Raw genomic sequence first — 22236 nt, forward strand, 5'->3', positions numbered from 1 at the left:
GATTTGAGGAAGTCAGTTTTGTCCAGGACTTGTCCAGGACTCTTATCTCTGTTGTTTAATTCTGAAAATTCAAAACATAGTAAAACATCTTGCCTTATTATTCTTAAAGTATCAGTATCTACAATATTATGTTACTAGCAGTTAAAATCAAGTCATTCAATGAGCCTGTGTAGGTGAATAAACGATGTAGTACTGTATGTCTCCTGTGATTCTGTAGTGAAACCTGAATATGTTCTTCTAAATATTTTGAAATCCTTCACAATTCTGGCATTCAGTTTTCCATTCTCCTGACTTTATTTTGCAGGATCCAAGAAACTGCCTTTGACTTCTTGATCCTTTAAAAATAAAGCACCATGTGCAATTTCACAAAAATACTGAAAACGATTAGTAACAAAGGGTGTTTAAAGACTAATGGTGAGAAAAAGCAGTATACAAAAAGGATAAATTTCTCTGTAAAGATCATTAGCTTTAGAGTTATTAAGATTATGGTCATAAAGTGTTCCTCCTGTACATTTAGTAGCTTAAATTCTTGATAATTAATGCGTTTTCCCTGTGGTATTTACATTTGATGGTCTAAAGTACAATTATGGTTTTGAAATCCTGTCCAAGACTCATTTATCAAGCAGGAAGTATATGAACATTGAGAAATATTCTTTTTTCAAGTAAGATTTACTAGCTAAAGCCAATGGAAGTGTTTCACTGCCACTGACTGTAGTAGAGTAACTTAATTTTACTGATTTCTAAATGGGGACAGGGCACAGGGAGAGAGAGAAGACTGAGAATGGGTATAAGAGACATTTTTCAACTGTAGAGAGCAGCAGCAGCCTTTCAAACACTGCTTTGGTTAAGCAGTATTTTGAGAGAATGGGCTAGGAAGTGTATTATTATTAGTAGTACAATCAATTAGCATTATTAATATCAGTATTGGTATTATGAAATTCTACATTTTGAAGAAATTGACTGTTACATCCCATAGGCATTAAAGATGTCGTGCCATTCTAAAATTCCATGTTGTTCATTACTGAGATAAGTACTGGTAACTGACATTGGTACATACTGTACTGTAAAGTACATAATTCTTTGTCATTTGTAAGACAGCAGCACAATACTTTAGTATTATACCTCATGTTTTCTTTTCTCAAATTCAGCAGACAAACTGACCTGCAAAGCTCCAGAACTAGTAGCACTAACAGAGGTTCATGGATGCACTAATATTCATTTTTGGCAGTTCCAGATTTCATATATATTTTTTGTCATTCTCTTTTTATTGTCACAGTGGTATGATCAAAACCAGTTCACTACATGACACTATTTAACTGGACTAGAAGGCAGCAGTGAAGTGACTAAGTAGTGATATGACTGAGTGGAAAGTGCCATGTGTAACAATGTACATACCGTACATAGTACAGTATATAGATATAACTGTATTTCAACAATGCATCAGTTTATTAACTAATATTAATTAAGAAGAAAAAGTACAAGGAGCACAGAAGCAGTAGCACATCATTTTGGTGCAGGCTGGGTAGAACTAACAGTACTCTACTGTACTGTACAGTATATTCTGTTTTCATAGTGATTATCCATCTATAAAAGGTCAATTGTATAGACCATGTAAACCAAAATTCAATGCAGGTAATTTGCACAACTTACCATTTTTGCCTGTATACACTTATGTATTTATGTGCCGACAGCCATATCACCCTGCAAATCGATAACAACCCATTAAAGCTCAGCAGGTGTGAGTCTGGCCAGTGCCTGGATGGGTGACCTACTGGGAAAGCTAAAGTTGCTGCTGGAAGAGGTGTTAGTGGGGCCAGTGGGGGGTGCTCACCCTGTGGTCTGTGTAGGTCCTAATGCCCCAGTATAGTGACAGGGACTCTATACTGTAAAAAGAGGCACCAACCATCAGATGAGACTTTAAACCGAGGTCCTGACTCTCTGTGATCCTTAAAACTTTTAGGGTGTTTCTTGAAAAGAGTAGAGGTATTACCCTGGCATCATGGCCAAATTTCCCCCACTGAGAGCTGGTGTGTGGTGAGTGTGCCGGAGCACTATAGCTGCTGTCGCATCATCCAGCTGGGGCTCCACACTGGCGGTGGTGGAGGAGAGTCCCCATTACCTGGAAAGTGCTTTGAGTGAAATATCCATAAAAGCGCTTCAAAGTGTAAGGAGTTATTATTATATGTTACGTATATTAGAAGGACCTTTCATGATTATGTTTTTTTTAGGAGTTAGCAGTTGCATTGAATTCTAGGAATCTGAAGTTTAATTAGTTCTGGGTGTTTCACAGCATTAGAAACCAGAACCGTCTAAACAGGCTTTTAACTCCGTTTCATGTACTGTGCATGGAGCAGCCACAGACAGCTCTTTCGCTGTTATTAGGGGCTACCAATATGGCAGTGCAGTTGTAGTGCAGTGCAGTGTAAAACAGACATACAATTGTGTTTTGCAAGGGATTTGGAAAAGGTTCAGTTTTCTTTCACCTGTACAGCAGACCAGTGATGACACATCACCAGGGGAAGGACAGAGTTGTCAGATTTTCAAATTAGAAGACAATCTTGTCAATGTTTTTACTTTAACATATTATTATACATATCATATTACTCTTTTATAACATTGTGGTTTTGCATTACAGTATGTCTATATGTGTATATGTTTTGAATTCTGTGTAAAAACATTATCAATAAAGCATGGAGCACTTAGACAGGTAGACTACTTATTGTACACATTAGCCTGGCCGTGAAGAAAGGCTGTCAAATCTCCCTCACTATTACAAGGAATGAGGGAGCTGCTGCAAAAGAGAAGGGAAGGCAGGAGGGATGCAGGATAGATACAGGAAGGGAAGCCCTAGTGTGAGGCTTACTGTATATACAAGGCAAGCAGAAGAGAGATTAGGACACTTAACCTTCCTCCTGAACTCCTGTTATAAACTCCATGTATATTACTGAGAACACTTTTCAGGTTTATGGTGTTTAAGAGCAAATATTCACTATGAGCCATGGGAATGCTGCGGGTGCCCTTTAGTTCTGCATTTTCACATTCTCTGGCTCATCAGGGGTTATTTCCTTTTAGAAATTAGGCTTGTAAACTGGATTCAGCAAAGAGAACAGAGTGGCATTAGATTTGTGTATCCTACTGCCTCGTGTTTATTCATACCATGAAATCAGATGAATAAAAAGGCATAACGAAGCTCTGTAGCTTTGCGCAACTATTATAATCTCAAACATTTCTATGTCCACTCAATATAATCAGCTAATGGAGACCTTTAAAGGCCTTAAATTGGATGAAATATGTAACTCAATCAGATAATTCATTAGGTCTGTATCAGAGGTTAGAAGGAAGCTGGAAAGAATTCATGGCAACAGAGGACCAGAAGCTAGCCTTTGATCTAGATGCAGTCAGTCTCTAAAAGCAAAACTATGCCAATGGCATTAACACATATGAAAAACAGACTAGTGTGCATTCAGTTTGAATGGTTATATCTCTAATAATTACATAATTTCAAATGAGTTAAAGTGGACACATTTGGAAATTCATTCCACCATCATTAGAGTTCAGCTTTTAGCAGCCAGACATTTTTCTTTCATAATGAGGCGATTATAACGCAGTTTAATCCAGTGGCGTTACCAAGGTATGCAGCCTCATGTGAGAAGTAACCTTATAATGAGAAATGAATTTAAGGCTTTAAACTTAACAAAACGCCTTTGGCTGTATTATAACCATCATTGAAGTAACCTTATTAATAGCAAAATATTGTGCATTTGCTGTGTTAATAGCATGAGAATGATCATTTGCACTGAAGTTGTTTTTTTTTCGCTGGTAAATAGTAGTGTGTCTCAATCTAAAGTCAATGTTAGGTGACAATGATGACCTCACTATCGCTATTTCCAGAAGAGTTTTTACTAGCGGTGCAGTAATGCCATTTGTCACTGCCAGACACCCTGACAGAAAACAAAACAGGTTCAATATTTAGATGACAAATATTTTGCTAATTATGTTTTCCTTTTGAAAATCCGACACTGGAGACTGTATTTGTTGTTTTGTTGAACATACACTGCGAGGTGAATAATGTGCTACCACACAAGAGGAACTCCAATTTCATGTCGCACGCCTGATAGGGAGTAAAGCACAAGCAGGCTGTTGAGATGGAGCTTTGGATAGAGGGAGGAAGGCAGTGATGTGGGATGCTATTAGTGCAGGCCACACTGATATCTCCACAGATTTCTGTGAAGACCTGTGGCCTAATAAATATTCTTCTTCTCCTTTATTGCACCCAAGCCAGAAGTCTTTCATGTTCCTGAAGTATAAGATCATACTCTGAAGATCTGGAAGCAACAACAATCTGCAATAACACTATTAAAAAACATGCAGTATGTGTTCGAGGTCTTATAACACTGCAGCTGTTCTATAATTTCACTTATCAATCCACCTCTTGAGATATCTAAAAGGAAATTGGGGTGCACTTTTTTTCTACTACAATAAATACAAAATACAAATAAGACAAAACAAAGAAAATATAGAGAGCAGAAAGAGATGATCATTCTGCGCCTCTTTCAGAAATTTCACACAAATACAGCATCAAAACAAAGGGAGCACATTACTCTACAGGCACGTAGCATGACTTTCATACTTTCATTTTGAGTACATGGGGGTGTCACGATTGTAGTCCCTCCTCCTTAAGGGCGCCCTGGCTCTTCCTTGTTTGCCCTATTCCCCACACCTGCCCCTTGTTCCAGTCTCTTTCCTGTCCCCCTTTAAAAGCCAGACGCAGTCGCCAATCGTGGCTCTGCATCTGTTTTCCACATCGTGCAAGCCCGGGACCTGGTTGCGCCTGGCTCCATTACGTTTTTAAGTTTCTAAGTCTGTTCCTGTTCCTGTTCCCCTCACCGTTCCAACCCGGTTCCTGTTTTTAATCCCGCGTTTTGGATGGATCACCTGGACATGGACTTTTGCCCATTTCTTGGATTTGCCTATGGATTTATTGTTCGGATTGTTTGCCTCGGCCACACCTCCCCGGATCACCAGCACTGCATGGACACTCCCCCCTGTTTTCATCCCCGTATTCCTGCATGACTTTTACCCCAGTGTTTTCTCACAATTCTGGATTGTGTCGTCCGCATAGGGTCCAAAAAAGAACTGTTCGTTACAGGGGGTTTTCCATTGACACTGGTGGAGGTTAACTGTAATAATGATTATTTCTTCAATATTAAATGCCACTTTCTGTTGTGTTTTGATGCTAACGGCACCTTTTTCTAGCTTCTTAAAACATATCAAAATCTGAATGATTGCATTCTCTTTAAATTAATATCAAGGCAGTTAAAATACCATGAAATGTTGGCAGCATGTGATTCATCTTTTTGTAATGTTATTTAATGTGGAGATCTTCTGATTGAGGCTCTCTTACTTTGAAAATCTGGCTTCACACAATGGGCTGTAGAGTCTTGCAGCACCATACCTGTGAAATGTGATAGTGACCCTTCACTGTCCACACTCTCAAAATCTTCTGTGCCAAAATATCTCTCTTTTCCCTAAACCTTGTTTGTGTTGGTCGTGCATTGTGTGTATTTCTTGAAAATAAATAAAATTAGATTAGATTATTAAAATGTTCAATACCTAACATGATTTTGCCTTCCATTTTTTAAATGGAAAATGTTGTACTTCTTTACAATTTATTAGGATCATTGAACAGATGTCAAGGACTCTGTGTTTTTCAGATAACAACTGGCTCTGGCAATGAGTTTCTTCTTCAGGCAGAGAGTTACTCCACAATTTCCAAATGGCATGACGCGATTGGAAAAGCAATTGAGTGTGAGGTGAGTACTTGTGACATTGAAGAGTCAAAGACTATAATACACCTTCATTTTGAGCTAATTGTAGGAGCTAAAATTTTTATTTTCCAGTTAGTCATTTGCACATGTAATCCTCATTCTTGTCTGTGTATTCAGTGATCGGTTTCTATGGAGAAGTTTACGTTTTGTTTAAAACATTTTTTATTTTATATCCCTTTTTCTAGTCAAAGAGTGGGAAGGTGCACTCTAGTATCCGTAAATCTTCAAGCACAGAGTTTCTGAACAGATGTGGATCTGAGTCACCCGTCAGCAAGGAGCACAAACCAGAACACAGAAGGTCACTAAGTAAGTCAATTTATTTACACTGTATTTCAAGAGCATGTGTATCACCTGGACACGATTTGTTTCACTCTGTTTTACAGGTAGTTCAAAATTCTATTAGATAAGCTAAAAAACGTTTTTTAAGTAGACCAAAAAGAAATTTGACATTGATATTTTCACTTAATAAGGAAGTTTAAAATGTCTTATTAGTAAAGAGTGTCCTGAAGTTTAGCATTGAATAATGAGTAAATTTAATGCAAAACTAGGTTTTCATTTCCTCTTTTGGGGGTCAGTTCTCTGTTTCCTGGGGTTCTTGAAAGCACTGGGCTGTACCCAGCGGAGAAGAAATGCAGGTTTGTTCCTGGCTCCAGGAGCCTCAGCACTTCTCCCTTGTCCCCACCCCTGCCCCTGCAGCACCTCGTCCTCACGGCCAGACTGTCGATTCCTCAGGCGATCTGGTTCAAGCCGAACATGATCAAGTTAATCCGAAGCTATTGAGCTCTAGAAGAAATATTAGATTAGTGCTTAACTCATGTCTGCTGCAAAAGTTTTTTTATTAGAGAATACTTTAGCAAGTCACACTGAAACTAAAAGCTATGTCCAGGATACAACTGTGCCTCATTTTTCAGATGTAAAAATCATGAAATACATGTTGTTGTGGAATTTGACCCAGATGAGAGTTGGCTCCAATCGCACGAATCAGGTCCACGTGGGCTTGAGGTAATGGCAGCTGGGTTAGTCAGCTGCACACCAACAGCGCAGCTTAGCCAGGGCTTGTTTACAGGCCTCGCAATACTGCAGGGAGACAGGTAGGTGGGCACTGCGCCTGCAGCACTGCACATGGAGCAGCCACACATGTGCTGCTTCAACAGCTCAAATGACCAATCAATCTGTCACACATGCCTTTCAAAAATACTCTTGCTGATAAAAGAAGCAGAAGAATGGCAGCATTGTAAGCTATTTGCACCAAGCTATTTGCAACCAAATCATGACTGGCTACTAATGCCAGAGCATTAGCAAACGGCAGCATTATTTGAATTCATGCTATCACAGGCATCGGACATTTAATTGTGCTGCAGAGTGAAGATCATTCTAAAAAGAGAGAATTATTAGTTAGACAAATTAGACAATGACCCTGTTTGCACTTGTTTATTATTTGCTTCTTAAACAATGGAGCTAATAGAGCTAAGGAGCTAAAAGAGCTATTGTTCTGTGCATTATATTGAAATTTATTAACTTGTACCCATAAAATGTGGGAGAAATGTTGACTTCAATTAATTTTTCACCAAAAAGTGACATGATAATATGCTAATGAGTGACATGTCAGCATATGTCATGCAACAATTATGCAAATCTCTGCCTATTATGTAAATCCACATGAAATGCTTGAAATCACTGACCCACAAGTATGTTTGGCGGTTTTATTAGGTGTGGGTCAGCTCAATCCTGTCTGAAATCTTGCCGTGCAGAAACAAAAATATAGCAACCATGATGTAAAAAGGTCATTAGACTTTTCATATGATACAAAATATCAGAACAATTGAAGACAGTACGATTCCACAGTGATTAAACAATATACTGTATATATATTTCTCCTTTCAATATTACTAATATGCTTTAGAATGAGATGTAGAATGTATATTTTAGTGTTTTTTTTCTCCTGAATGGTTCCTATAGCAGAGTTATATCAAGACATATCGACTATAAGGATGTGACCACATCTACTCTTCCCTTTAGCTCTCTTATAGCAAGATTATATTTCAGCAGGTGAGACAAATGTAAGTAATACCAACACAAGCAATAATGTTATGATCAGTGACATCTGACCCCCCAGTTAGAAAACATTGAGGGAGGCCATCATGGAGATATTAACTGGCTCATGCAGGAAACAGAGGGTAATTCTGAGCTGAAAAGTACAGCACAAGGAACACAATGTGACTGTGGCTTGCCCAGGTGTGCACAGCAGTGAGGAGAAAGCAGGAAATGATGGAGGAGGATAGAGCTCCTGCTGTAAACGATGATATCATACAGTCAGTTGTATCGCATTGAAAGCAGATGAAGAACAATAATAATTAAATATCTTTTTGGGTAAAAAAGCTTTTGAAATTTTAAGAGGATAATGGTCTGGGCCGCCATGTCAATTTTTTAATACAGAGAACATTTGGTGTGAACATATTGTTACAGACGAATCTGATAAGCTTACAGATGTTGAAGTTTTTTAATATATACTGTAAATAAGGCACTATTTAAGAGCTACTATTGAGCTTTCTTAAAAAATGTATCTTTGTAAGTTTTAGGGATATAGATTGTAAATGCAGCATAGAGATACACAGGAAAAATACTGGATTTATAGAAATAAATCTATATATAAATGATCATGAGAAATTGCATGATGCTTATATGATAGGGCCATTGATAAAAAAGCCATTAATGGCAATAGTCTTGGTGTTAAGATCGATGTGCATCTTCATCATTTCCATAGTCAACAGAGAAATGTCACTTTTGTTGTTCTGTATTTTTGAAAACACAATAAAATGATTTTAAAAAACAGAAGATGAAAATTGCTGATATTGTCCTGTTCTCATCAGTCATTAGTTAGTGATCATCAACATTGTTGTCTTTTTTTGTACAATATATTTCTCAAATAAATTAAATACATCAATATAATAGATTTGATCGCTTGCTGCTGTAAATGCCAGTTGGAATTTTTTATTGGTTTGCAGTTCTTCTGAACAGTTAGTACTTTAATCTGAGGATAAGCTGAAGCTATTAGGTTAAAAGTCCTGAGAGCTGTACTTAACAGTGTTTGTGAATGTGGAATGTGTCACTACAGGTGTCGTCTGGACAAGGGCCAGTAGAAACATGTTTTGATCCAGAATAAATCAAAACCTTAGCTCACCTGTCAATCACACAGCACAGGGCCTTGCTGAAGCTTGTTATGTACCAGATGCTTCTCCCTTTGTCCAATAGAAAACCAACACCATGAACTGTACTTGGTCTGGAACTGGGTTTGTTCAGTGAATAAGTTGCTTTATTTATTAAATTTGAAAATTAGTATTTTAGCATATAGCTAATAAATTTTATATCCTCAAAATGTTATCATATAATCATTTACAAATAACATTAAACATACATCAGCATTACCACCCTGTAGCCTGATCAGACACTTAGCAAGGCTGGCCTGCTCAGTACTGGTATGGGAGATCTTCACTGTAAGCTAAGATCACTTTATTAGCCATATACAATTTCTTGCATAAGAATTTGTCTTCTCGCACACAGACAGGAATGGAGAAGCTTGGGGTCAGAGCACAGGGTCAGCCATTTATACGGCACCCATGGAGCAGTTGGGGTTAAGGGCCTTGCTCAGAGGCCCAACGGAGTAGGAATCTTCTGCCGGCCGTGGGAAACAAACCAGCAACCTTCCAGCCACAGGCGCAGAGCCTTAGCCACAGAGCCACCATTTCACCCCTTCTCCAGGACGTTCAATCCAATGTCCCATTATGGTGATTGGGAACACTGTGTGGTAGGAGGTCTTATCCTCTTCATGAGAATTTACAGCAAAGTCCTAACTACCAGGTCATTAAAGACTCCATGGTACTATTAGTAAGAGTACTGGTGATGATGACCAGGCTTAAGTTCACAGGGCTAGTACAACCTTGCCTCCCAAAAGTTACCTCCTAATTGAACAGGAGAAGTAAATTCTTACATCTCCACCTAACCTGCTGTATAGTGGGTCTGCTGGCTGTCTATACAGCAATACATGGAAATAGTTATTAATAGCATTAACATGTAATTCTTCAGTTGATCTCCTTCACACATGGTAGTGTGAACTACTGAACAGTTTTTGAAGGTTTAACTTTGGATGATTTTGGCGTGCTGTTTGGCTGGGGATGCTGCAGGTATGATGAGTGAAGTTTGGAAAAAAAGAAGATCTGTCAGGAGACGATGTGCAGAATGGGAAAACACAAGAGGGGGCAGTTCCTTCCATTGCACTGGTTTGGTTACCAGCAGAGAATCAGTATCAGACCTGCTTATTTCTTGAATGATCCCAAAGGAACATACGTTTAGTTACCAAATTAAATTCAGAGCACAAATAAAGATATACAGTAGAACCAATGTTCTGTATCTCTTCACCGGTCATGAAGTACTTCTGAATAGGCCTGGGGCTGCAGTTTGGAGTTACACCAGAAGAGGAGCTGGCACCTCCTGAATAGGTTTGGTATGTGACCTCTCTAAGTCTCTCCATCCCCTTCCCATGAGACCTTGCTTCTTGATTTGCAATGACAAGACGATACATTCTCTGCTTTCCTCAGACTTGTGTGTTTTACTCTGATTATTATTCAAATCACATCTTCATTTACCTTCTGATTGTCTCTGTGTTTACAATTTGCTCCCTCAGCCCATTTGTTATCCCTAACTATTATACAGCTCTCCTTGGCAGCAGCTCACCAATTAATTGTACCTGTTACTGAGATATGTTTTCAAGTCCCTATCCTAAAGGACATGAGATGCATTTTGTATTTGCTTCTATTTAAGTTATGTGAAAAAGAGAGTTGTGTGAAAATTAGCAGAATTATTATCCATCCTTGCAAATTAGAATCTACAGGAGTAACTAGAGTTTTCTGTTTTGTTTTTGGAAGTTTTATTTGATTGAAAATAACACTATTAATAGCTTTATTAGATTTATTTTTCCCTTTACTATGTCACATACATTCTTCTATTTTTTTCTAATTTATCATACATGTGTTAGTCATTACCAAATAGTGTCTTTAATTAACAATGCATTACCATATATAATGATAGACATAAAAGTATTGATTAAAGGTATTAACTTGTTATGATACCTCTTCTTCAAGATTCACCTTTATAATCTTTGCATTGTATTTACATTATTCACGAAAATTATGCCTTTTATGAGGTTTTTTGCTTTGTTTACTGCAACATGTTTCTCAAACCACAGTTCAATTCTACAAGACCTCTAATTCCAGCAAACAAATCCGAGACCACAGAAGCAATACACAAAGAGGCATTTAAACCAGCTTCGTGCAGCTTTACAGGAGAAATATTGGACACGTTACCTGATAACATGTAAGCTTTAAATAAAATGATCAGTATGTCTATCCTTAGAGATAAATTATTCATGTGACTTCCATGCCTAAATAAGAAAAATGGATTTTGAACAATTCATATTGTCCACATTAAAAGCAGCATATAAAACCCATTTATCACGTCAAACAGATAAGCACCACATTTTTTTCACTATAATGTTACTGAACAATCAGATTTTTTTTCTGAGACAAGGAAAAAAGTCATTTCTCTAAAGTGTAAAAGACCAATTGGCAAATTTGTTTACCCTTATTATAAAAGTGTAAACAAGTTTTTTACATCTCTTTGTCTGAGATGTCATAGATATATTGTATGTTGCAAGTTATTCAAGTACAGCAGGATCTGTACTAGAATTGTATGTGTTTTTTTAAGTGTGCTTATATTTGAATTACTAAAAATCAAAATGAAGTAGGAGTGAATAGGAGTTTCTAAAACTACATTTTAAATATTCATCCATCATAAATTAGTCTTTGCCATAGCTTTGTTCTCACTTCCATTGTGCTGTGACTTTGTATTGTCTTTTGCTAAGTATAGCTACACAAATCATTCATTCAATCCCCTGTTCAGTCCTACTATACATCTTCTTCCTGTGTTCACAAATAGAGAGAACTAGCCTTAGGGCACCGGCCTTCATAAAAACAGTGTCCGCTCAGGTGTGTTAGCCCAGAACACACGCAGGGACATGGTTTCTTGTGATCTGCTTCCTTTTTATTTGCAGAATAGAATACACTGGGAATAGACCTAGCTTCTTCTTTGAGAAACAAATATTTTTTCTATCTCTGATCATAGAAGAAATAATCATGTGATTGTAACATGCAATTTATAGAATATATCAATTTATAGAATTGAAATTAAATGAAGGTTAAATTTCTGTTATCACCAGTGCACTAAAACTATGTGACTAGAAAGCCCCTCTCTTTAACCAGAAAATGAGCATGGCTGGATAAATAACCTATTTCACTGGTCAGATTTAGCCACACCCTGATAATGAGCTGTCTTTAAGGGCTGCCTCTGATATTGTATACATGATGAATTAGTTCAGTATTGTGATTCAGTGAAGCTAATTAATATCCATTCCTATAATTTCCAGTATAATGACTTATTGCTCCTAAACTACACGTTAAACATAAAAATTGCACCCTATAAGACATACTTATATAAACATCACTAGTTATAATTCTACTATAAAATAAGTATTTATTGAAATATACTGTAACTGGATCATCATTTAATCTTAAATGGATTTACAGTTTGCTCTGTAATTTCTTTGTCCTATTTTTGAATTGCAGTTTTATTAAAATTGCTGGATTCATTTAAAACCAAGAAAAACATTAATGAAGGTAAATGATGTCATCATCCTTGTTACTGTGCTTATTTTAAAAGGCTCCATAAAGTGGACTCAACCTTGTTTTTCTTAGCTAGTTTTAATTTCCAGTTGTCAGCAAAACATAGCCTTTCCATGGTCATTGATTAGGAAAGGCTTACTCACAAGGCTCTTGGGAGAACTGTGGCATAAAGGCAGGTACTGTGATCTGTAAATGCTTACTGCATCGCTTTGTAACCAGCATTTACTTTGAGATGGGCTTCATCAAAAGAAAGTCATATCACACATCCTCTCTGTGGATAGATCAGTTTCAATTGGTCCCTTTACTGTGGGCTTTTTCTCTGATTCCTTGTCTTGGTGGAAACCTGGCATTTCAGAACTTGTCAGATATTTAAGGGATTATCTTCTTTTCATCAGTCATGTTTAATACTGAAGTAATTTGCACATCATTTAAGATATATTTGCTTTGAAACCCTTACCTTAATCAGTTTCTTTCTTCCTCTTTCCCCTGATACCTCTACTCATTTAGTTTTGCAAGTACAAGCTTGTTTTCTTGGAGCATAAAAAGGTGCATTTGAACACACATTTAAATTCCTTCAAAAGTATACAGTACTAATTTCTACCAATTTCTAAACATTTTTTCTGAGAAGACTCAAGAAAGTATTTATGACATAACACCATTTTATGACTGTAGAAAAAAATGGCAAGAAACTGTCTCCCTCAATACAAACTTTCATAATAGAAATTTAGTGATAATTAATGGTTAGTGACATCTACTTTATATTGAGCTCTGGATTTAAGGTATTGAAGTCAAAATCATTTCTTCTGAGATGATACTGAGCTTATACTAAATCAGCTAAATAAGATATCAAAACCTATACCTAACATTGTTTTATCAGTAACAATGTGTTCTGAAAAGAGTTTAGTTATTTTGCTTTTCTTAATTGTAGTTCCCTTAAAATACTTGTAGCACATATTTAGAGCTTATCAGAGGTGTTTATAACAGTTTTCTTTTAGTTTGGAATCACTTCAAAGGCTGATAAGCTTAACGGCTGTTTTGATCTAAAAATGTGATGTTTAAAGGGGCCAGTTGTTCATCAGACTTGTGGGAAACATACCATGACTGTTTACACACACTGAAAACAAAAGCAAATGCCTTTCTGAATCATGGGAATTCTTTTCCTAATAACTAAAGTCAACACACTGTAATGTATAACCTCAGGCAGTGTTTTGGTTCTGTGTAAACTAATCAGATGTCTAAATTCTTTACTTTTTACATGTTCTGTTGGGCATACAGAAATATATAATGCAACACAAAATAAAAGATAAATAAGGTTGTTTGCCATCGGTGTAGCAGTTCTTTCATTTCTTTTTACGTTATATGATTTTGGTGCCTGTCAAATGAAGCTGTGTTGGAACTGCAACGTGACTTTCTAGCATTTATACAGTAAAAGCAGTGGCTAACCTCTGTAGCACCTTATTTGACACAGACCTATTAGATAACAATTTAAAAACAGACCAACAAAGTGACATGAAATATGCAGTTTTTTGGGATGGGATGGAGCTGCTGTTTTTCCCAGTTGAGCTACAGTAAAACTACAGTCATCATCGTATTACTGAATGTACTGTACTTGGTAAGCTTTTCATTTCATTTCACACACACATTTATAGGCTTGAAGACATATTCTGAATTGTTCATTCGTGCACGTATACAGTAGATCACACAGGTAAGGCAGGACTCTGAACATGAAAAGTATAAAGTCACAAAGGAGATGCTAGATGAGTATTTTTAAAAATTGGTCTGCCTTTTTAATTTGATGAATGTTATAGCTCATTCTGATCAGGAATCTGCTATTTTATATCCACATGTAACACTTAGGTTGAAGGTCAAGCATGTGCAAAGATTAGAGCTGCATTTGGAGAAATTATCTGTCTTGGCTGTGTTAGAAGGCATTGCATTGTTTTCATATTGTTAGCCTTTTACCATTGAATCCGAAAGTTATTACTGTCGTTAATAGTGCATCTGGACATTTTCCATTTTCATACTTCCTTCATTCATGGAAACGTTTTCCATTCCCTGAAGAGACAGAGCCAGTACCCTGGCACAGGCACAAGAGGTCACTCTTGAGGTCACCTGGTGATCTGTCCTCCTTCTGAAGAGCTTCCACACTCCCTGTGGCAAAGAGAAAGCGGTCAGTAAGTTTAGTGTTTGTCTCTGCCTGGCACTGCTGGGGACATGGCAGCTTGAATCCTGGGTCTGACCACGCACACTGTGGTGACAAGAGACACAATAAAATATTTCCTGTATGCCTGTGTTTTCTCTCATTCTTTAATAAACTGTTTGGACGGTTTGGACAAACTCAGATACAGATGGATATCAAAATACTCTATTATTACACTATGTCCCTAAAATAGTTCTAGGGATTAACCAATGGACTGAATGACTGAAGGACTCAATCATGAACATTGGTGAGAATGAACTCCTTGTTAAAGTGCCGTTTAAGTCCAGTTCCTGGAACTGATATTGAAATTAAAGATGGCTCTGTCAATGGCTTAGCTGCAAATAAAAAAATAAAAATATTTAAACATTTAGTTTTGATTATACAGTACAGGTAGTACTGTTTCTATAAATGGAACTGAAGAAATATTTTTAAAATACTTTTTTTTTTTACTTTTGTCCCCACAGTTCCAACTGCAGACATTTCTCTGAGTTGATGTATGGCTGTGTCCATATTAGCTGGGCCCATCACTAAAAACCTACAGTATTTGGCTCTTCTCAAAGCTCTTCCAGTAAACAGCATGATCAAGGAATCCTAAACAGAGGCTCAGCATTTATACTAACTGTGTCCAGGGCTGTGACATTGCCAAAACATTGCCAAAAAAACATCTAGTAACTGGTATCAGTTTATGCCTTTTTAACTCATCTTATTTTAAACAGTTATATTCTTGGGCTGTATGTACATTCATTGGTACTACACATCACGTTTAGAGGAAGACACTAATAAATTAGGACTAAGCCTATGATTTGCACCAGGAAGTTATATTAGACTGTTATGTTTTATCTCCAGGACAGAGAAGGTATTGTACCGAACTACAGTACATTACCTCCAGACTGAGAAAGGAGCAATGCAAGAGTACAGCTATCCTTTGTTTCGTGTACCTTTTGAGTTTCCTGTGTGATTAACGCAGACAAATGACATAAATAAACAGGGATAATTTTCTTTGTCACAATGATTAATCTTCCATTTCATATTCTCTTCAACATGCTCAGCTCTCGATAGGAGCAAAGAAAATCTAAAATGAAAAACTTTAAAAGCATTGATGCAGTCACTTGGAGTTACTTAAGTCTTAAACTAATGGGATAATGACAAAAGTCACTGGGATAATTTATGAGCATGCTTATCTCTGAAGTAATTTTTCAGTTTAATCTTTTAATGTGGCAGTCTCTAGTTAATGCTATTGTATTCCTTATTATAAATGATGTGGTAATAATACATAGAAAAATAAGGTTCAGAAAACAGTACAGTTTAGCTGCATTAATATATGCTTTAGTTTTTCAACACTAGATCTAAGGTTGGAGTCTTCTACATTAGGATTTGCTGTTGTAGGAAGTAATGTTCAATTCCATTGACCAGCTTAAGAAAATGAAAAATGTTGTTACTGAAGAAACTGCAGGCTTGCTTGGATTGTATGAACAGTGTAAAGCTTTCACATACAAAGTATTTTTTCTTTCCGTTTTTTAACAAGGTTACCTTTAATTACAATTCGTGCTGGGGAATAGATTCAAGTGTTAAAACAAGGCCAAAGACTATTAAAATGTATTTCAACTAAGTGGAGGCACTTGAAATAAATTGGTTTTGCCATACACATGATGTGAAGCAATCAATAGTACTTTACCCTGACACGCACTGTCAATACGCATTGGTCCAGTTCAGAAACTCTTTAATTGATAGTTCTTCAAAAAAGCCAATGCTTACAACATACGTTAAAAGCACTCCTGTGCACCCTGGTGGTAATTAATTATTGCTTAACTCATGGGATCATGAGTTTATAAATTGAAAGAAAAATAACAGCTATTGGAAGAAATTTGCAGTCACTGTTGGTGTTGCTGCTGAAAAAGAGATGTGTAAAACCCATCATAGTTAGAACCTATTAAAAACAGCATTAAATTCTATACGATCATAAAAGGAACCACCCCTCTCCCTTTTCTTCTCTTACTATATATTTAAACAAATAAAAGGACAACAGTTATCATAGTTTAACGTATGTGACTTTATATTATGTAAGCAGTGTCTATTATTTTTTACAGATTCATCTTTATTAATTTGTCTAATTAATAATACTCAACAGTAACTGATTTTCCCAAATAATAATAATCCCAACAGTAACTGATTTTTCCAAATCTGATGATGTAAACACCCACTAATCCCTGTCTTATTAGAATAACATGGAATTAAGGGCCTGATCTCCATCTCTCATTAATTTTTAGCATTATTTTATCTGTGCTGCTCATTGACCACAGATACCAGGTTGAAGTCTTATTTTCCACAGATAAAAGAGACTATACACATGGCTCCACATTTTGTTCCAGAACAAAAAAATAAAAAAAATGATATAAAAATACATTTTTTATATTTAAGCAGTAATTACAATTAAAAATGTAAAATATTACAATTCACTGTTGTTACTCATTTATAGATAAGAACTTCTAGAACAACCTTTTTCTGATCAGAATTATATTATTAAAGATGTTATTGAACATTTCTAAAAATAACTTAAATTAAATAAAAACACAAGTGTCAGATGAAACCACTTCTAAGTGCTACAAATTTACAAAGTTATCATCAGGTTTAAGTATTTGTAGCACGCGAGCTGCCATTTTATTGAACAGATGTACTACAGGTAAATTTGTTTTGGTGATGAACAACTGTCATCAATAGGGCTGAACAACAAGGGGTCTACTGTGAAAGTCACAGGCTAGTAACATGTTTGGCTGCTACTGGACATGTACTGTACATGCCTGTTCTCTGGTCTCTGAGCTTTATATGCCACAAAAGCTCAAGGGATCTCAAAACTAGCAAGTATGGCATCCCTGGCATAAATGTCTCATTCCCATGTCACATGAACAACTAAAAAACTAAACAAGAAGCTGGGTTAACAGGCCTATTTAGACTTTCAAGGGCACCTGGTTTGGTAAACAGTACTCTAAAACAGTACTCTAAATTGACACATCACGTACTGTACATACTGTATAAAATGGAGAGTAAATAGATGAAAGCCCCTTGGATCTTTTCCCTCTTTTTAAATTTTCACTTTATATAAATTTAATGACATTTTTATAGGAGGAAAAAAAAACATGGACATGCATATTGAAGATTTTCAACCAGAAATATGATCATAATTTAAAAAGTAAGCCTGGAAAAAAAACCTGGTGGAAGACAACTCTTTTACTGAAGTTACTGTCTCAAAAGTTTCAGTTTGTGGTTATCAGAGAACTTAGCTCAAAGAGTTCAGTTATTTTATTCATTCAAGGTGTTCGTTCATTCACAGAAAAAAGAGTAGATATTCTAAATACATTTATAAAAATCATAATAATTAAGGAACAAGTGACAGTATGGGATAGAAGGTGTATGAATTGATATAATGTATTAGTCATCTAACCAGTGATGCTTTAAAAATAATAATGTTTTATCCATCATTTACTATTGCTTATTTTGTCATAGATATTTTTGTTTTTCATTGGCAAATATTTCACATACACAGCTAAATATTTAACATACTGTATAGTTAAAGTTTGTTTGAAGATATTGATTTTGCAATGTTTATCTAAAATATTTAACTTTAATTTGCCTGCAAAAATCTAGTATCCTCAGGCAAAAAAAGTAGTTACATGCTTGATCTGCTTGCCTTTATTTAAAGAGGCCTGAAAATGAAAACAGAGACAAAATTAACTCCTTATGGACTAGTGACAGGTAACATCCCCTGGCTCTGTGTTGACAAAAAGAGAGCCCAGACATCAGAGAGAGATGCACCTCTTGTTCAGTTGGCACTAACTCTCCTGTCAGGAATGACAGAGCTTGCAATAATTTAAAAAATACTTATTCCTTTTCAGGCTAAGGTGCATCAGAGGACTGTATCTGGAATTCCTCTTTTCTATTGTGTAGTACAGGATCAGCTTTATTTTATTACTTGATAAAATGATATTAGACATCATGTATAATATGTTTACGGTGATCCAATTCAGAGTTCAGTTGCAAACAAACTCAAATGCTGCAAATGTTTATTTAATTGCCTAGAGACTACATTTTTTCCAGGGTAACTTACTTGTCTAAATATGTGGAAATTAATATGATTTACCTGACAGATTTTTAAATATTAAGGATGCAAAAATACAAAACGTTGATCCACCTGTTGGTTCCCAGAAAGATTTTCAGGTATAAAAAATTGGAGAAGGTCAAGCGGTATGTTTAGCCCATATGGTAGTTAGTAGCATCCAGCTGTTTCTTAGAAGAAGCCAGGGTATTAGCTTCAACAACATAGCCAGGTAGCTTGTTTCCTGCACTCACAGAAGTGCCTCTTGATCTCATTATGAATATTGTATGTTATAAACAAAGACTTGTCTATTTCAATCTGGCTTGCTGTACCTGCTACAGTATGTTTATTCTTTAGTTAATTTACCATTGCCGTGTAAAACAGCCACACAATTTATAAACCTTACTGAGGAAAGCTAATGTTGCATTACAGCAGCATATTTCCAAAGTGTTAGCAGTCCCTAGCAAACCATTTTATCAGTCTTCGTTGCCTCTTTTGTCTCCATGGGGATGTTTTAGCAGTAGTGTAATTAAGAGAAGACTGAATGAATGCAGTACACTCTTCACATTTTCTGCATACACTAGTTGTATGGGTTCAAGAAGTTCACCCACAACTTTCTAAAAGGCTAGGTTTTTATTTTCAAATTTCTGTCTGTTATTTGAACTGATTACAGTATTTCTGCACCCTACTTAAGAGAAACCTATTCATTCATTCTTTAGTTTTTTGGGGGGATTGGGGCCATTTCTACTTGTGTATCTTTTTATATTGAATAGAAAGCTATCACACTGCTTGATGTTGAGGGAGAACCTACTAGATCCCCCACTCAACTGGGCTGAGACACCCTTACTTGAAAGCCAGCTGATTCAAATCATGATCTCCTAAAGAACTAGATATGACAGGCCCATAAAGAAATAATTGGTAATTCAAAATTAGCTATGTATAAAATAGAAATAAATAATGCAAAATGTGTGAAATTCATGCTGAGCAGCCTATGAATATATTGGACCATTGCTTTTTTGACATTGTACTGTATTTAAGTGATCTTCAGTTAACCATACGTCTGTGAACTTGATCCTCAGGTGTCAAAAGATACCAGCACAACTTAAGTTTTTACAGCGTTAAAATTTTAGTTCATGTATTGTTTTGAATGTATTGTAAGTCACGTTTGATAATCGTATACATTGAATAAATTCATTAAAAATAAATCATAAAAACTATTTGGTCTTGAGATTACATAAAAGCATTTAAACATTTAAGCATTTATAAGGTGCCAATAACTACTGTGTAATGATCAAATTAATTAAACAGTTTGTAAAGAATGTTACCACAAATGTTAAAATCCATTTTAAAAAGTAGACAATTTTTAGATTGATCCGTTAAAAATAAAATATTACTAGTAATATAAAAAGCAGTACAGATCAACACCATTGTCTTTATAGTTGTACCCTGTAACTGTGTGTAGCCTATGTGTAATAGTCAATGGTACAACACAAGATACAACAAAGACTTTTTTATGGTACACTGAATTTAAATTTCTTAATTACATATCATGTGCAATGAAACACAGAACCATTTCTTAAGCATGCATGGAAATTACAGTTTGCCTTACCTTCCTTTAATATTTTTGACCTAACAATTTCTAATTAACCATTATGATTACTATTGCTGTGCTTGGCGGTTCCTAGCATACTTTGTTTAGTTGCAATCCATTTCATTTACATTTGGAAGAAACACAGCTGAAAGACTATTAGTAGTCACTCTTTTCCACTGAGTTATACAAAAGACCTCAGCACAACACGGATCATGAAGATTGTATCAATCAATTTCAAATTAGCATTGTCAGTTAGAATTTATTTTCTAGGCAGTAAATCTAAAATAACGTCTCAAGGCCTCAGGCAAGCCTTAATTCGTTTGACCATTCTTTTCTATTGAAACCTCACAGGGACCACGTTATGGTGTACAGAGGAGGTTAAAAAACACAATATAATACTTATTTTGGAATTAACAATTAATAATCCCCAATATAACTGGCGATTTTCTCTGTGGTTATCTGTTTTAATGTATTGCATTTTAGATTTGAAAGAGAAATATTATTACCACAGAGATGGTGTGTGTCGGCTGATGTAAATGAAGGGCTGCAGAAGTTTATGATCCTTGCAAAAAAATATGTTTATTTTAAGCAACAAAATTGAAATTGAAAAGAAAGAGAAAAGGGTACATTGATCTGGCTGTGGAATCTCTTCAGGTGTGTTTTACTTAGGTTAACATCATTTGTGTTTTGATTTCTATTTCTTTAAATGTGACTGCTTTTATTATTTTTATTTTTTTCAGTTTTCAAGCTGAACTACAGTGCTTCAGATAGTGCTGATAAAAACGGAGTGAAAAACCGTCTGAAGAAGTTCATTTCCAGGAGACCTTCAATGAAAACACTGCAGGAGAAGGGCATTATCAAGGGTAAGATTCTCTTTGTTGGAGCAGTTTTAATGTTTACTTACCAACTAGGGACACTTTGAAAACCCCAAGCATTTCTTCTTCTGTCTGGTTTGTATTGTCCCAAGTTTGTCCAAAAATGTCATGCTGTGCACACAAGAGCAATGTTTATGTGTCTTATTCCTACTCTTTACAAATAGTATTGCACCTACAGTACTTAATTTGTAGTAGAGTCCCTTCTCTTCTCCAAATAGCATTTCCACAAGCACCGTTAAGACCTATTTGTTGAAAAGAATTGAGGAAATATTTTCCTTTCTACAATGAATACTGAGTACTGAGTAATGAGTACTGTATGTATTGTACAGTTGGAGATCATTGGCTGATCTGTGACTATCAACCCATTCATCCCTGGCTGAAAGAGTTAATTAGTCATAGGTGAAAATGCTAATAAGAAATAATGTTTTTTTTGCTTAAGTTCTAGCAATATCATTACATACAGCTGTGATTGCCAAAAAGCTTTTTAATAACATCTAATATTTGTATTAATGTTATTACTATTAACATCACTAAGAAAATAAGAATATGCGGAATACATATGCATTGTGTCTAGATATAAATGTTATGTTTTAAAAAAATTACACACTGCATTTTTTCAGATGGAGGTAAACCACAAATGAATACTCTTATTTTAAGAACATTTAGATTTAAAGATCTATCATTTTTATTTGAAACTTGAAACCACAAATACTTGTTTTTAAAATGAATTCCTTTTTCCCAAAACATGCAGCAGTATTTCTGAATATTATTTTAATGTATTCATTCAAGAACAATATGCTGTTATAACTGTGACACAACAAGGGTGCTGTGTAGCAATTGTTTTATAGAGTAAAACTGTTTTTCTTTTGGAGTGGGTTAAATATCAGTTGAGGACATATTTAACAAGATCCCCTATCA

The 22236-nt window shown here is 35.7% G+C and overlaps 2 protein-coding genes across 5 annotated transcripts in view; one reads left to right on the forward strand and one right to left on the reverse strand.

Annotated features, from left to right (window-relative positions):
* Nucleotides 1–22236, forward strand: part of arhgap15 (Rho GTPase activating protein 15) — a 193595-nt gene that overhangs the window by 85890 nt on the left and 85469 nt on the right. The window contains exons 7-9 of the mRNA XM_015358384.2: nt 5715–5813; nt 6014–6134; nt 21184–21306. Of these exons, the coding sequence (XP_015213870.2) occupies nt 5715–5813; nt 6014–6134; nt 21184–21306 (343 nt within the window). The remainder of the gene's footprint in view (nt 1–5714; nt 5814–6013; nt 6135–21183; nt 21307–22236) is intronic.
* Nucleotides 14363–22236, reverse strand: part of gtdc1 (glycosyltransferase-like domain containing 1) — a 238043-nt gene continuing 230169 nt past the window's right edge. Inside the window, exon 8 of one of the 4 annotated variants that reach the window (XM_015358382.2) lies at nt 14363–14713. In XM_015358382.2, the coding sequence (XP_015213868.1) occupies nt 14552–14713 (162 nt within the window). In that variant the 3' untranslated portion in view covers nt 14363–14551. The remainder of the gene's footprint in view (nt 14714–22236) is intronic. The other 3 variants (XM_015358381.2, XM_015358373.2, XM_015358372.2) reach the window with 3 other exon arrangements.

Source organism: Lepisosteus oculatus, chromosome 12 (genome assembly GCF_040954835.1).
Source record: "Lepisosteus oculatus isolate fLepOcu1 chromosome 12, fLepOcu1.hap2, whole genome shotgun sequence".
Taxonomy (NCBI): Eukaryota; Metazoa; Chordata; class Actinopteri; order Semionotiformes; family Lepisosteidae; genus Lepisosteus; species Lepisosteus oculatus.